The following is an 18,260-nucleotide window of genomic DNA, read 5'->3' as shown; positions in this document are numbered from 1 at the left end:
CGACAAAAATTCGAGAAAGCCAATTAACCTAAAAAAGGAAAATTAATATACGAATTTCGTTTTAATTATTCATGTACGGTGAGCCAAAATCAAAGCTGCATTAACTAAAAAAACATTCAGAAATTAACTTAAAAAAACAAGCTTTTTTCATTGATTAACTAAAAAAACAATTTTTTTTTAACTGAAAGTAAGGAGCGACATTAAAACTTAAAACGAACAGAAATTATTCGGTAAATGAAAGGGGCTGTATCCTCCTCAACACCTCGCTCTTTACGCTAAAGTTTTTTTATTGTTTAAAAAAATAGAGTTGTGAGACAGAGTCAAACCGTTGCTTAAAGAGCGAGCCGTTGAGGAGGGGACAGCCGCTTTCATATACGGAATAATTTCTGTTCGTTTTAAGCTTTAATGTCGCTCCTTACTTTCAGTTAAAACAACTTGTTTTTTTTAGTTAATCAGTCAAAAAAAACTTGTTTTTTTAGCTAATCACTAAAAGGATTCGGGCTAAACTAATTACTGAAAATAATTTGTATTCCGAGCACTGTGTTTTTATTGATCATAACGTATTAAAAATAGAAAGAAATCATAATAATAGCCAAGATTACCGAAACTAGCTAATAAAAGTATGCTGATTGTTCAGTATTCAATGATATTTATTCCTGAAAGTATAAGCATTTTCAAATTTAGTAATATTACAAAAGACTGGATTAACATTATGTTCGTTTAAAGTTGGACTTGATTCTTCATTAAATTGTTCGTTTGGTCTTATTTGGAGAAAGGTTTTTAGATTTGATTTTTGCTCGTTTTTAATTGACATTTTTTTTCCTGGTAAAAAGTAAAATTTGTAATTTTTTTTCGTTTTTTTCTACTTACGAAAAACTTTTAGGTTTCCACCTGAAACAAGTTTTTCTGCTAAACGTGTGCAGAGCATCAGGTCTCCAGAAGGAAACGTGATAAAACAAAAAGAAAGACATTTTTAAGTTGCTCATTTTATGCTCTTTTTTATGGTTAAAGTCACGTTTATTCAACCGCTCCCCCCCCTGATGGTCCCAAATATAGCCTTAGAATATGTATAAAACTAAAAGAAAACACGAATACATTGAAATTGTTACTTTATAATATGCATTATAATATTAATCAGATTATCTTGTTTATTCATATTTTAACTCATTTGAAATTATAGGTAATTTTTTTTATCAAATTTTATCCAGCACTCAGGCTATACAGGTTATCTTCAAGTCTGCACAACAGATACCCGTAATAAAACGGATAAAACCATGAAAACAACACCAACAACGATATAATTGGGGCTACATATTGGTGCCTCAGGGGGTTGGGATGCAATTTAGGATAACGACTATTGTGTTGAAAAAGAGCATAATATAATATATCTAATCGCACTACTTTTATTTAATGAAGATGTTTCCTTTACCAAGGATTCTTCTTATGGATGATTATCCACTGATAGCGCCTGTTGAAATATGTTTCACAGTTGGCAGAGAAATCGAGGTATCAGAATCAAAATCGAAACAGGATAAACCTTTACGCTTTCCTAGATTACCAAGAGTCTTCAATACATCTATTTAAGTTACAGCAATATGATATTTAAAGGTAGGTTTACAATAAGAGAAATGCCCAAAAATCGATATAGCGACCCTTCAGACTACTAATAGAATGTTTTGACAAATGTATTTCAGATAGTTTAGGACATACTTGAGACACTCGCAAGAAAAAGAAAACCCACAACTTTAACATTTAGGGCAAGATGATTAGCATCAAACCATAGTAATACTATCTCAAACGGAGCCCATAAATTCGAACAAACCTCAGACTCCATACGCTCAAAGACGCAAAGGATACTATCATCAGCAAAAGTAACAAAAACATCCAAAGGAGGCAGGTAAAATGTAAGATAGCAGAAAGACAAGGACAACAGCACAATACAGATTTTTCTTCTGACCAAACTGGGTCATTTACGTTAAAGTGGATGAAGCTTTTGAGGATGAAACAACGGACCTATGATAATCGATCGTTAGAGTTGGGTTCTGTAGTTGGTAATTTTCATCTGAGATGCGGTTCTACGTCCTGAACTATCTGAGGCATCTGAGATGCTTGTATCTTTATTTCGAGTTAATGTCTACTAAGATTATCTAAGCACGGTGCAGCACATATCCCTGCAAAATCCGGTGCAATGGAGGCCCACAAAATCTTTTCGCAACCCTAAAGGTACGGGTCACTTTGGGAAATAGTGGCTTAAGGTATGACAGACCAAGAAAAATCAGAAATCTGGTTGGGACGGGGCATGTGTACCTGTAGAAGCAGACGTGATCAATTAAAATAAACAAAAAAAACTGGAAGCCTCTTGAAATTTGAAATCATTGTCAGTAACTTTACCATAAACTAACAAACACGAAAGAAAGGAAAGAAAATATAGGCCTAAGGAGAGTTTATTACCTTCCAAGTTCTTTTTAACATCATTACAACACCCTATCAATTTGCTAAAATGGTAGAGATTTTGCCTCCTGATCAAAATAATCACAAAAATTCCTGTAAGGCTTAAATCACTGAAGATGAGTAGTGTTCACCGAAGGCGTGGAGGACTTACAAGCATTCCAAAGAATATTTTGTCTTCTTCAACTTCTGACAAGACCAGGGGTTGAAGAACTTGAAGGAATATGGACTTAAAGGATTAGTCCTGATCAGTTTATGATTGGGAGGCGAAACCTGACTCACATAGAGAAAAGCCAGTTTTATGGGACCATAAAACGAATCAAACAAAACACATCCGATTCCGTTACCACAAAACCAATCACAACAATAATCCTATTTTCTGTCAGCTTTGACATGAGGAGAGTCAACTCTACCCCACTAAATCCAAAAAATTGAACCTGGTGCTTGAATTGTTCTGTTCATCAAATTATCATATTTGGAACTAGCATAAACAGAAAAAAATGTTATAAATGTCGCTCGCTAATCCAGGACTATGTACCAAAAGTAGGCGTAGAGAAAATGATGTCAATAAAAACGTGAATCTTCAGTATACGGATCAAGATACCTGCCTTTAATGAAGTATTTGAAGCCAGTATAGAGGGGAAAATCACATATATGAATTTTGTAAATTATTTACGTAATACAGTCCCTCGATCCCTAAATTATCTAGCATAGGACCATAATGAGAATCTGGCAAACGTGTATGATAAAATTGCTGTATTTGTATGCATATTCTCAAATTATTCAAGGTAAGGCCACTGCGAAGTAAACTGCGGTGCATAGCTTGTCATCTCTGTTTCTGAGAAGCATAACCGCACATTTCCAATATCCACAGCAATTATAATAGTAATTACGAAAAAAAGAATCCGTTTTATAAATATTACCCAATCTAAAAGAAATTTTTGAGGTTTAGATAAAATTTTTGCCTTCTGTGGTTGAAAATTACGCAAGTCAAAATTGCAAAATAAGCGTCAAAGCTAATAACATCCAGGAAGAAATTTATTGAGAAATATCGAGCGTTTGTTACTCTAAGGAAACAATTCAAGTCTAGTTAAAACCACTTCCCATGGCTGCCAACTTTTTATCTTGGGGTTAAGACACTCATTGTTTGGATTAAATCCGATCTCAAGACCTGCGCAAAATCAGAATTGACGCTTTTTTGTATGCGAGGACCAGAAACTCCCCCTGTTTGAGCATTCGGGGAACCTTAGCCACCCGAAGTATGAGGCCTATGCCTAGGTAAGTACCGGGAATTTTTTTTAAAGAGGGGAAACATAAAAAAAAACAACAGGTAATTTACATGAAAAATTGAGAAACACGGGGAAAATCCCGAGAATTCTGAAGTTTTGGGGCGAAAAGCGAGAGTAAGTTAAAGCTACGAATATAAACAGTAGAAAGTTTCAAAATAGTTAATTCATTGATGAGTAATTGAATGCAACTACATATAAACACAAATTCGGATATTTAAAACAATTAGATTAGATGTGTATATAACTAATAATGGGTCGACGCCAAAAACATCTAAAATTTATCTGCCTTTTCAAGCTTAGTTGAAAAAAAATTAAAACACTTGGTAACACACATTAAAATGCATCAGGGCTGAATTTACGATAGCATTTTTCAAGGAAAATAAGTTAAAGAAAGTTAATTTTTTAATAAAGAGAACCAACAAAATTATATATATATATATATATATATATATATATATATATATATATATATATATATATATATATATATATATATATATATATATATATATATATATATATAAATATATATGTAGGTGTACTTTTTCCTGTGTATTTGTAGGCTAATGGTAATATGGAGTTGGATTCCAGATGGTTTCAGAAACAATTTTTAAAAACGTGTTTTAAGGTCAAGTTAATAGCATTTAGTTGAAGTATACGCTATTTCGAAACTTCCGTATTGATTTACTTATGTGTGAATTTTCATTTAAAATTCAAATTAAGATGGATTCAAAATTCATCACATTTTTTCCATTTCTTTGGCAGCACTGGCGGTAGTGTATTTGAAAAATTACAAATTGGCCTGAATACGTAGAATAAATTCAGGTTTCACACCCAAAACAGGTGAATTCCAAGCAGATCACAACCAAGAGAACATAACTGATTTGGAATTTCAGTCCAGAATCCCGATTAGCATTTCTCGAATACTTGAGAAAATTCTAAACATTGTATCTTAGGATACAAACCTAAATCGGGTATTATGAAGTAATTCGGACAACTTTTAACGAGATAAAAGATGTTTAAAAAATAAAGCGATTGATTCGGATCTAAAACTTGATATATATATATATATATATATATATATATATATATATATATATATATATATATATATATATATATATATATATATATATATATATATATATATATATATATATATATATATACTATGTTCATGTAAAATATTATACCTACTGTCAACAATTTTCTTATAATAAAATCTATCGGACAATAAAATCCCTTTTAACTAATTTTTGAAAATAGCCCCAACTTTTTTCTTTACAAACCACATATTATATTCAAACACAAAAAATCAAACTTAAGCAATCTGGACTCCCAAAGGCTTTAAAAATTTGAAAAGGATTAATAGTAAATGAGAGGTCTCCAAAACAACGCTCTATTTGATTTTAAATAAATTCAATTTAAAAATTAGAGGTGATTTTTTTCGTTTCTTTTCGTCTTCCGTCTACAATCATCTCCATGCCTCAAGGATCCATGATTTCACTACAGTTAGGAAATGTTTAATATCCCAACCCCACTAAATCACAATTATTCGAGCTTAAAGTACCTACAATTATTTCTCGAGTCCTCGCGGAAGGGACCAGCAAAAGATGTTTTTGTCTTTTTCTCCACCTTTCAACTTAGGAAACTAAAGCGATATTGTATATTCAAGGGAGCCTTGTTGATGGTATTTGAACTTTTTAAGGTGTAACATTCAAGCTCAAACTCTATGTATGCGAACCAATATTTAGTAGTCCAACTCTACGAAGTAAAGTCAATCAGCTAGGTCAGACATTCCCCATAAAAATTTTCAGGAAAGCAATTTCTTTATTTGGAGGTATTTTCTGAACCGAAAGCTCGGGCAAACAACTTAAGTGAAAAACAATTTTCTGCAAAAATGTGAAAAATTTTGATTTGGTATTAAGATTGAATAAAAAAAAAAACTTTTTTCAACTGAATGTAAGGAGCATCATTAAAACTTAAAATAAACACGTATTATTCCTTATAAGAGGGAGACTGCCCTCTCCTCAACCCTTGCTCTTTACACTGAAGCCTTAAAGATCTTTAAAAATACGTATCATTCAAATTCAAAAAGCCCTTGTGTTTGAGCAATCTTTCTAAAAGGATTGTGACAAAAAGTCAAACTTTAGAGTAAAGAGCGAAGGTTGAGGAAGGGGTAGAACCCTAATATACGGATACTTTCTGCTCGTTTTAAGTTTTAATGTTGCTTCTTACTTCCATTAAAAAAAAAAATGTTTTTTAGAATAGAATTCTGACGTGTAATTTTCCCCACGCAGAATATTCTCAATTTTTTAACAAATTGGGTGTCGCAGAACAGCAAAAAATCTGTGGCAGTAATGAGTTCTTAATACGATAATTACAATTGCATAAAAGTAAATAGAAACTAAAGCTTCGACAATGTCCTCCTTTTGTTGTATTTATTATCTTCACTTTTTAATCCTTACCTTTACTAGGTTACCTTTACTAGGCCGTTCAGGGTTGTCCAACTAAACATAGCAAACTTTAACAAAGCACATCATTGAACAAAGGTAGAAACAAAAATTTCGAAAGCCCTAGAAAAATGAACGTGTGCTGGCAGTACGTTGCTGGCAGTCACTTACCTTCCAGGTACATCAAAATAGCTTTTTGTCCTGAACTCACTACCAGTAGAATTGAGGCTTGACGAAAGTAATGAAGGAAGATTTCCGGATCCATAGCCAGAGCTGTCGTCATAAAAGATCCGCCGCTGAGGAACTGGTATTGATGGGGGACTTGAGTCTACTTGTGCGTTTAAAGCCGAATCGGAATGAGTTCGTCGCCAAGGTGTATCTGCTGGCGGAGTCAGGTAGTTTATACCACCACTGTCATTTATACCATGGCAAGGATGACTTAGACCATTTTGACCTAAGAATGGATGATTTATTAAGATTAACAAGCATGATGATTTAATGAACTTGAAAATGCTATATCATAGTTTATGAATTCAAACTTAATTTCATAGAACGTTATTTATCCTCATCATGGGATTCCCTCTATTGTTATTAACAGAAGGTCGTTGAGTCACATTTCTTCTACGAAAGTAGAGTATTACATTCCATTTCTACGACCGCACTAGGAATTACCATGCTATTCTATGACCGCCACAGCAAAACATTTCTACGACCGCACTAGGAATTACCATGCTATTCTACGACCGCCATAGGAAAACATTTCTACGCATACCTGTTCCATTTCTTTGAAGTATGTGCTATCAGACTGGTTTCTGATTTTTTGGACAATTGCCTTAACGCGAGAGTAGTTTGTTATTAATGCGTCGTTGCTAATTAAAAAATTGGATGCTACACTCAGAATTGTTTGATTGACATATGCTGTTGAAACATTTTGCGTAAAAGCTAACTATATTTGCAAAAAGGGATAAGTGATTCGCGAATTGGACTGTACGAACGATCTTATTTGAATAATAGGGGAAAAACGGAGCTAGATAACATTTGCAAATTGGATCATATGAAGGTGGAGAAAAAAGGGTTAAAGCGATTAGCAGTTAAGGTAACTTCGAAGAGCATGTTATCTCATAGCTTATTTATTATAAATTTGGAACAATATCAATCTATGGAAATAGTTAACGATGATAAAATGGTCTTGACTAGACCTAGCTTTACTTCTTCGATGTGTTCTGTATAATACACTGAGTGGTGTTTGAACAGTGTTGTCAATTTAAAATAGAGTTTAACGTTATAGTATACTAAAAATTTGATACTAAGAGAGATGTAGATGGCAAGAAAAGAATTTTAATAATGAAATTCAGGGCAAACCTTAGAAATCCTTGCAAATCAAGTAGTAGTGTATGTGGTGAACCATCAAGGTTCATAAGCACCAACGACCCTAACCACCAGAGACCTCAACGCTTAGAGTGGCGCGCACGCCACTCTAAGCGAACCTAGATCAACCCAACTTTTGGAATCTCACTCACTATGACTGTGTGTCTGACCACTCCAAGTCAGGGCGCCACTCTAAGTGAACGTAAATTAACTCAACTTTTTGAATATATCTCTCACTATGACTGTGTGTCTGAGCGGGTGTGATGCCTTCTATTACCGGTCTAACCTAAATTCAACGTAACGAGGCATGAGGTCAAAATGAATAGAACTTGGATTTTATGACTGTTATCTGATGTATCCGATAAAACCTTTGAAAACGAATTTATTCTTTCTGGTACTTAGATTTTGTCTATTTTATCTGATGTATCTGTCATGTGATGTTGATAATGCATTTAAGGGATGTTGATAAAGCATTTAATCACTCTCATACTTAGATTTTGTCAATTTTATCCCATGTATTCGAGAAAGGTATGTTGATATAGAATTTAATCAATCAGATACTTAGATTTTGTCAATTTTATCAAATATATCCGACAAATGATGTTAATAATGCATTTATTCACTCTGGTATTTAGATTTTGTCAATTTTAGTTCTGTATCCGAGAAAGGGATGTTGATAAAGCATTTATTCAATCTGATACTTAGATTTTGTCAATTTTATCTGATATACCCGACAAAAGAATGTTGATAATGAATTTATTCACTCTGGTACTTAGATTTTGTCAATTTTATCCGACATATCCAACAAAAGGATGCTGATAAAGCATTTATTCGCTCTGATACTTAGATTTTGTCAATTTTATTCAACATATCCGACAAAGGATGCTGATAAAGCATTTATTCACTCTGATATTTAGATTTTGTAAATTATAATCGTTGTAACTGATAAAAGATGTTGATAAAAAATAAATTATTCACTCTGATACTAGGATTTTGTCAATTTTATCCCATGTAACCGAGAAAAGGATGTTGATATAGAATTTAATCACTCTGATGCTTAGCTTTTATCCGGGATATCCGACAAAGGATGCTGATAAAGCATTTATTCACTCTGATACTTAGATTTTGTCAATTACATTTGAAGTATCTGACAAAAGATGTTGATTAAAAAAAATTATTCACCCTGACACTTTCATTTTGTCAATTTTATTCATCATATCCGAAAAAGGGTACTGATAAAGCCTTTATTTACTCTGACATTTAGATTTTGTAAATCATATTCGTTGTATCTGACAAAAGATGTTTATAAAAAAATTTATTCACTCTGACACTTAGCTTTTGTCAATTTTTTCGCATGCATTCGAGAAATGGATGTTTATATAGAATTTAATCAATCTGATACTTAGATTTTGTTAATTTTATCCGATATACCCGACAAAGGATGTTGATAAAGCATTTATTCACTCTGATACTTAGATTTTGTCAATTATATTTGATGTATCTGACAAAAGGTGTTGATAAAGCATTTATTCGCTCTGATACTTGGATTTTGTCAATTTTATTCAACATATCCGACAAAGGATGCTGATAAAGCATTTATTCACTCTGATATTTAGATTTTGTAAATTATAATCGTTGTAACTGATAAAAGATCTTGATGAAAAAATAAATTATTCACTCTGATACTTAGATTTTGTCAATTTTATCCCATGTACCCGAGAAAAGGATGTTGATATAGAATTTAATCACTCTGACGCTTAGATTTTATCCAGGATATCCGACAAAGGGTGCTGATAAAACATTTATTCACTCTGATACTTAGATTTTGACAATTATATTTGATGTATCTGACAAAAGCTGTTGATAAAAAAAAATTATTCACTCTGACGCTTAGCTTTTGTCAATTTTATCCCATGTATTCGAGAAATGAATGTTGATATAGAATTTCATCAATCTGATACTTAGATTTTGTCAATTTTATCCGATATACCCGACAAATGATGATGATAAAGCATTTATTCACTCTGATACTTAGATTTAGTAAATTTTATCCCATGTATCCAAGAAACGAATGTTGATATAGAATTTAATCACTCTGATACTTAGATTTTGTTAATTTTATCCGACATATCCGATAAAGGATGCTAATAAAGTAATTTACTCTGATATTTACATTTGGTCAATTTTATTCGATGTATCTGACAAAGGATTTTGATGGAAGCGAATTCAATCGATAAAGAATGTTAATAAAGAATTTGTTCAATTTTTTTCATACTTTCCTGAATTAAATTTCTGTATTGGGCATCCTAGAGGTGAATTCAAGAAAGAGTTTGTTACTTACTTACTTAAAATTTTTTCATAATGATATATCCAACAACTGATGTTAATAAAGAATTTATTCATTCTGATACCTAGATTTGGCATTATCCCATGTGTCTGACAATAGACGTATGCAAATTCCTTTTCTTACATCTCCGATGTTTTAATAGACATTCTAAACGTTTGATATGCTAGCTTACTCTAAAAATAATGAACACATGACAATGTAATGCATAATATATTTTTAATGAAATAATGCTATGTAGAACATTAATACAAAAATATATTATGATACATTATCAATATCAATGATCAACTTTGGACATTTGAATCTGTTCCATAAAATAGTTCACAATATTCTCTCTTGATATTGTAGCTATTGTCTTCTCTTAGTTCGTAATCAGTAGAATTATCATTATTCCATTTTGAGTCATTCACAACTTTTACTGGTGTGTCATCGACAGGCTCAATATGCTTTTCGTCTTTGGTATTATTTGGTTCATTGACTGTTTGATCAATGGCTGTAACGTTTGCTGGTACTTTTTTTTTCATCGATTCGTCTTTATATTCCATAATTACATTTTCTATGAATGCCCTTTTTGTTCTTCTGGCAATTTCAATGTTTTTCACAACATTGTTTTTACGAAGCAAAAATATCCATCACAAAGGAACGGCACGGTTTGTGATATTATTAGAAAGATATGCCTTTCTTTTTTTTATTATCTAATGAATGCTAAAACGCATAAGCTGACAACAGGATATATCAGTAAATAATGTGTTACCTGAAAGAGTAGCAACGTGTTGTCCTGTATAGTCAATAGTTATTTTTATGTTAGGATTCTCCCTAATCGCAATCATCTCTGGAGATTTCAATTTTGGATAACCCCTATCATAAGACTTGAATTGTGTCGACACCCCAAAGAAATTTAATTCCTTACTGTCATGACAATGCACGCATAGATTTCCAATAGTGCTACCACTTGTACTTGTTTCATAGTTTAAATACTTCTACTTGTTGGCATTCAATGCTACAATAACATTGTCATGTGAACAAACTTTATTAAAGTGCTCCATCATCAATTTTTTTAAAGATATGACTTATGTGTTTATCGTTCCACTGCGTAAAAAATACTGATTTAATACATGCAATAAACTAGATAGTGTCGATAACCCACAATAAAGTACCAGGGAGAAAGTCGCATTGTGTCTTTGGCATGTATAGAGCGCAATTGTTAGAGCCGTAAGAACAGCTCACGTCATTTTTAGATACGTAAAAAAAAGATGAATAATATCTAATTCCAAAAAAAAATTTAGTCCAATAAAAAAAAGAGCTACTAGAAACTTTATTTTCCTAATAGTTAAGGTTATGCCTAACATATCTTTACAATTCTCATTTTGAGTTTTGAATATAATAAATAGGATTTTCTTTTGTTTTAAGTATGTTTCATCTCATTCGAAGACATGTAAAAAAAAGTTGAGAAAAATATATCATGTTAAAAAAAATAATAAAAAAAGTTAAAAAAAGAACTTAAAAAAAATTCAAAAAAATGGGGGGAGGGCAAAAACTTGGAGGGAGGGGACGCCCTTCGAGTTTGGGGATAGGGGACCTTTGGGGGGTGGAAGTCTCTGGTGGTTAGGGTTGTTGGTGCTTTTTATTGATGATAGTTTGTACTCACCTACACCATACTAAATAATTTGCAAGGATTTATAATGTTTGTTCTTAATTTCTTTATTAAAATTATTTTATTTCCATCTACATATATCTTAGTATCAACTGTTTAGTATACTATAACGTTAAACTCTATTTTAAATTGACAACACTTTTCAAACACCACTTGTGTATTATACAGAGCACATCGAAGAAGTAAAGCTAGTTCATGTCATAAGACCATTTTATCATCGTTAACCATTTCCATAGATTGATATTGTTCCAAGTTTATAATAAATAAACTATGAGTTAACATGCTCTTTGAGATTACCTTAACTGAAAATCGCTTTAACCCTTTATTCTCTACCTTCATATGATCCAATTCGCAAATGTTAACTTACTCTGTTTTTTTTCCTATTATTCAAATAAGATTGTTCATACACTCCAATTCGCGAATCCTTTATCCCTTTTTGCAAATAAAGTTAGCTTTTACGCGAAAATGTTTCAACAGCATATGTCAATCAAACAATTCTGAGTGTAGCATCCAATTTTTTAATTAGCAACGACGCATTAATAACAAACTACTCTCGCGTTAAGGCAATTGTCCAAAAAATCAGAAACCAGTCTGATAGCACATACTTCAAAGAAATGGAACAGGTGTGCGTAGAAATGTTTTCCTATGGCGGTCGTAGAATAGCATGGTAATTCCCTGTGCGGTCGTAGAAATGGAATGTACTACTCTACTTACGAATAAAAAAAAAATGCGAAAATTGAATAATGTGATCATAAGAATGTAAATTGTTTGTTTATCTATAGAGACGGACAGGTGCTACCACAAAACCTAGTTTCACGTTTATTCCTCAACTACTCAACATCCTCTATACATGCTGCAAGTACAACTTAAAAATACAGAAGATCAATTCACGTTTTTCTGCAAATGATATTTTTAAGCACTAGTTTGCTATTGAAGATAAGGTTCCATTCCATTTCCTGCCTTTTAATTCTAGGCTCTGTCACTTTTTCCAATGATAGACACAAAAATAGTATCCAAGGATGGTTGAAGACATAATGAAACAAACAGGGACTCGAGAATGTATTCTGGCAGAGGCACAAATTTATAAGGATTCTTTTTATATTTTCATTCCAAAAACTGAAAAAAACACCCCTTCTAGATTTTGGAAAATAACTTTTCAGTATCCGTAAAAATTATGGGTCAGAGGGGTTGGGCCCGGTCATCCTCTCTTTTTTCTTCCTAAATTACAGTAACACGCTATTAAAACCGCTGAAGATTGTGCCCAAAAGAATTACACCAAAGGAAGAAGGCTCCCAACGAAATTTTCATCAAAATGGAATTATCCTCATAAAGAAAAAAACGCAAAAAATGTTCCCATAGAATACCTTTTTTAAATAGAGCTCTTTGCAACATGACCGTTTTTTCGTCGTTTTTTTTGTGTAACTTATTTTCTAGCCCTCACAGAAAGTGTCATTGCAGAGAGTATCATCGTTTTTTGTGGTCATCGGACAAAGTACATTTTGCTTCTTTTGTCATTGCACAAAATTTTTCTGTCACAAGACAAAGTACCATTGTTTTTTGTTTTTTTTTTGTCACTGCAAAAAGCGTCACCGTATTTTGTCTTGTTTTCTGTAATCAGACTAAGTAGGCTACCATAATCTTTTATTTGTGTCCTTTCATAAAGTGCTATCGTTTTAATGTAATAAATAATTGCCAATTTTTCTAATGATAAAAATGACACCCAGGAATGGTTAAATCCACCATAAACAAATACGCTGATACATATTTTGGTCGAGGCACAAATTTAAAGAAGTAAAAAAAAAAACAAAAAAAAACTAACTATGTAAAACATCAGGGGAAAGTCGTAAACACTCGCATTCTGGAGAAGGGTTGACCGGTAAGAATTCTGATATTATTCAAAAGGGTCGATCTGTCTCCTTCACTGTGCGTTTCTGAATCATAATCATCATAACCAAACACTTTAAGAACGTGCTTAAAAGAAATACACCCAAGGAAAAAAGCTGGTAATCAAATGAAAGTATCTTCACAAAAACCCACAACAATTTTTTTCCATTGACTACTAAGGCTGTTTAGCTTTTTGCAACCTGACCTTTTTTCATCTTGTTCTGTATTAAATAAAAAAAACAAGTTTTTTTAAATGAAAGTAAGGAACTTAAAACGAACAGATATTATTCCGTATATGAAAGGGGCTGTCCCCTCCTCAACGCCTCGCTCTTTACACTAATGTTTTTCATTGTTTAAAAAAAATAGAGTTGTGAGAAAGTCAAACTTTAGCGTAAAGAGCGAGGCGTTGAGGAGGGGACAGCCCCTTTCATATACGGAATAATTTCTGTTCGTTTTAAGTTTTAACGTCGTTCCTTACTTTCAGTTAAAAAAACTTTTTTTTTTAATTTTTGAACGATTTTGAATTAATGCAGGTTTTGATTTGGGCTCACCGTACATGTATAATAAAAAAAAAAATTGAATATTAATTTTACTTTTATTTGGTTAAATGGCTTTCTTGAAACCTGTTTAATTTTATTTAGGAACGTTTTTATTAGTAATAAATATACGTAACTTACGAATTAACTTACGTAACGAACCTCTATATTCTTATGTTTTTAATACGTATATTAGAGGATTCGCCCCCTAGTCAATACTTTGCTCTTTAAGCTAAAGTTCGAGTTTTGTTCCAATCCTTTAAAAATGACCCCTTAATCACAAATGCCGTTAATTAGAATAAATAGCTCTTATGAAAGTACTAAATAATCTTTGGCATAAAGAGCGAGATATTGACTAAGGGATGAACCCAATCATATACGTAATGTTTTCTGTCGTTTTAAGTTTTGATGTTGCTCCTTACTTTCAGTTAAAAAACTTGTTTTTTTATATATAATTTCTGATCTTTATTTAAAAAATGCTGGGAAATCAGGCGGCCCGTTCATAGCAATGTCTCTTCTCCCATGAAAACTTCCTTCATGGTAAGATCCTCCCACATAACCCCCGATCCACTCCCCCCGCACTACCAGAAAAAATCCGCTCTGAAAACGTATGTATACTTCCCAATAACCAATACTATTATAGTGTATTACGGTAATCACCTGGCAAAAAAAAAAAAAAAAAAAAAAAAAAAAAAAAAAAAAAAAAAAACTGTCCTACTTTAGTAACTGAAATAAATGAGCACTTGAACAAGGTCTAGACCCTACTCATCCATCCAGTTCCCCAGGACAAAACAGTATAACCAATCCGACAGTCCGAAAATCAAGTCCAAAATAGAGCAAAATCAGCATCAATAAGCATACGTCTATGTTCCAAAACCAAGCTATAGCACCTTAAATCTACAAAAACATTATATTCCCAAGGTGATCACCATATATCGGGGCTCGTCAGATGAAAACTCATTGCCTAAATGGGTTTCGGCGCTTAAATTTCATTACCCAGGCAATTGAGCGCACCATGCCATAATCTGGCATACCCCTATATAGTACCACCAATGGAATAAACATAAACAAAATCCAAAACATCCAAAAAATAAAAATATATACCTCAGAAAAAATTTTTCCAACATTCTTAACCAACCTTCAAATAACACTGAGAGCCGAACTTCAACCGATTTAAATACAAACAAATAAATACCACTAATCCTCCACCCGGAACAATTTCACTTTCACTCAAATTCTAAGAATTAAATTCCGAATATTCCACCATAATCTTTACCACAGGTGTCACAATCCAACCCTCAACAACCGGGAAGATAAACCAATTCCGTCAACAAGTTACCGTAAAATATCATTCAAGATATCTTGATAACTTTTATTATACTTATGTAAAAGCTGATTATACTTAAAACAAAGCTTTTTAAATTGCCGAGCAAGTTTATTGGCGGAAAAACCTCTTCTGATTAGCTTCTTGCTAAGTAACATACATCTATTTCTAAAATCGATGTAATTAGTACAAATTCTTGCATATCTAAATAGTTGGGAAAAATACGATGAATATGTTATATTTGAATGAATATTACTTCTTCGGGGAATTAAGTCATCCTAAAAGACATAGTTATCATATTTTCGACCATGCTGAACAAAATGGCTATCTCAAAATTTTGATTGGGTGACTTTGGGAAAAAAATGAGTGTGAGAGAGGGCCTAGTTACCTTCCATTTTTTTGGTCACATAAAAAGATAACTAGAACTTTTAATTTCTGTTTGAATGAGCCCTCCCACGATATTCTAGGACCACTGGGTCAATGCGACCACCCCTGGGAAAAAAAAAAGAGACAAACAAACAAATAAACACGGATCCGTGATCTTTCTTCTGGCAAAAATTACAAAATTCCACATTTTTGCAGATATGAGCTTGAAACCTCCGCAATAGGGCTCTCTGATACGCTGAATATGACGGTGTGGTTTTCATTAAGGTTCTATGGATTGTGAGGCGTCTTTCCCCCTTTTTTTTGAAAATCAGCCATATTTTCTCAGCTGTCTAACTATTGATAGGTGAAACTAAACTTGATAGAACTTATGTATTTATAATTAACAGTAAATTCTGATATTTTTTATGTACCTATTGGTATCAAAATTCCGTTTTCAACGGTTTCGGTTACCATTGAGCCGGGTCGTTCCTTACTTACAGTTCGTTACCACGAACTGTTTGATAATGTACTTTCTAGCCAACGCAAAAAGTGTCACGGCTGTTTCATGGTAATCGGACAAAGTGCCATTTTTTTCTGTCATTTTAAAAATCGTCATTGCGCTTTCTGTCACCAGACAAAGTGCCATTGTTTTTTTTTTTTTTTGTATTACCATTTCAAAAAATATGATAGTCTCTATTTCTATATAATTAATAATTACCAATTTTTCCAATAATAGACATGGCTACCAAGGATCATTGCTATAAAGCTCATGGCCATAAAGGATGGAAACAGTAAAGTCCAATAAGACCATGGGTGGGAGCCATGCACGTTTGAAGGTGGTTGGGGTGGAAGGGAGAATAAAACCAGGGCTCTTGCAGAATTTCAATAATTTTCGGTTTCTTTTCGTAAGTTGAGGCATTTTCCGAAGGACTCGCCAGTTTTATTAATCCTCCTCTACCCAAAATGAATGCATACTCGGGGGGGGGGGAGTAACCGAACCTGACCCCCCCCCCCTAAAGTGCAAATATATAGCCCAAATTATATAATTCCACTGAGGGTAAGCTAACTTTTTCTTAATACAGACAGATAAACCCGGTTTGTTTTCAAGCTATACACAACATAAATTTGAGTGTTAGTGGCATAATACATAAGTACCAAACTAATTTACTTTTACGTATCAAGTAAAACAAAATGTTCAAAAAGGTACTAATCAAAAATTGTAAGCCTAGTGTTTTCACATTCGCAAGAGATCCTTGACACCAGTACTAAATAGGATGGAGAGACAAATAGGCATACACAATAGAGTAAAATAATGAATACAATGACTTAAGCATACTTCTTTTTCTTGAGTCTTCTTTGAAGCTACAAAAAAAAGATTGTCATTAATTTTTTCTGAAGGGCCCCATTATTTTTTTGGATAGCCTCAACCTTAAAGAAGATATCTGACTTGCTCTTTAAATAACATGAACGTTTTTGTTCCTTTGTCATGACAATACCTTCAAAGTTAACGTCATTGTCCTTGGAAGATAACAACCAAAATATCTATCACTCTTGACAAAAGCAAGGAAAAGCAGAAGCGAACGATTAAAGAATATACTTCAAAGCTGTCAACACGGATTTGCATGTATACAGTTGATTAAAGAATAATTGAACCTTCGTACAATACAACTGTCTGATCGTCTCTTAAAATTATGATTCAGGAAATAAAACAAATTTTCTATGGCCACTTTACCACGTCAGGTTCAATGCCTTAACAATGTAATGAAAAACTAGTTTGATATTCAAGTTACACAGTTAAGAAAAATTAACAGAAAGAAGGACAAAAAAGCCTATAGAATGTCTTGAAATAGACCTAAACTAAGAATTTCTTTTTCGCAGGGCTCATAATAAATAGGACTCGTTAAATTTAATATTATCCATGAAAGTTACGGGTTTGAGAAAGTTTCGGTAATTTAAGGAAAAGGGAGAAAACACCCCCTAAAAGAGATGATATCTTGATGAAAAATTTACGACGATGGCAACTTCAATGGCACCCTTTTTTATAGCGATTTAACGTCAAGTCATGTTTAAGGGGTTTTAGCTCTTGAAGTTCTCAGAAATATGTTTTCATAATCGAAAATGACTACTCCCTGGGATCCATACAACAGTTACTACTTACAAACTAGTGTCAATTGAAAGTTTTTTTTTTTTTTTTTTTTTTTTTTTTTTTTTTTTTTTTTTTAAGGAACTACCGAAGGAACTCGGTAGTTCCTTTGAAAACGAGTTCTAAAATTAATTTAGTATGTGGTTTGCTCTTAACTAAACATCTGATTCAGCCAATGGAAAGTCATTAGTGAAGGTCCTGTCTTTGTATGATAAAAAAAAATCTTTTCAACAGAAAGTAAGGAGCAACATTAAATACTAAAACGAACAGAAATTATTACGAATATGAACGGGGTTGCCCACTCCTCGGCATCTCGCTCTTAACGCTAAAGTTCGAATTTTGTCCCAATTCTTTAAAAATGACTCCTGAAACACAAGGACCGTTTAATTAGAACAATACGACGTTTTTTTTTTAAAGTACTAAAATACTTTAGCGTAAAGAGAGAGGT

The 18,260-nt window shown here is 32.7% G+C and overlaps 1 protein-coding gene across 4 annotated transcripts in view; it reads right to left on the bottom strand.

Annotated features, from left to right (window-relative positions):
• Positions 1 to 18,260, bottom strand: part of LOC148948595 (uncharacterized) — a 107,146-nt gene that overhangs the window by 64,705 nt on the left and 24,181 nt on the right. For all 4 annotated transcript variants that reach the window (XM_089094001.1, XM_089094003.1, XM_089094004.1 and 1 more), the window contains exon 3: positions 6,362 to 6,644. In XM_089094001.1, coding sequence (XP_088950127.1) covers positions 6,362 to 6,644 — 283 coding nt within the window. The remainder of the gene's footprint in view (positions 1 to 6,361; positions 6,645 to 18,260) is intronic.

The sequence above is a fragment of the Artemia sp. Qi Xiang Cuo genome, chromosome 9 (assembly GCF_049724085.1).
Source record: "Artemia sp. Qi Xiang Cuo chromosome 9, ASM4972408v1, whole genome shotgun sequence".
NCBI classification, from domain to species: domain Eukaryota; kingdom Metazoa; phylum Arthropoda; class Branchiopoda; order Anostraca; family Artemiidae; genus Artemia; species Artemia sp. Qi Xiang Cuo.
This window is presented reverse-complemented; position numbering and strand designations above follow the sequence as displayed.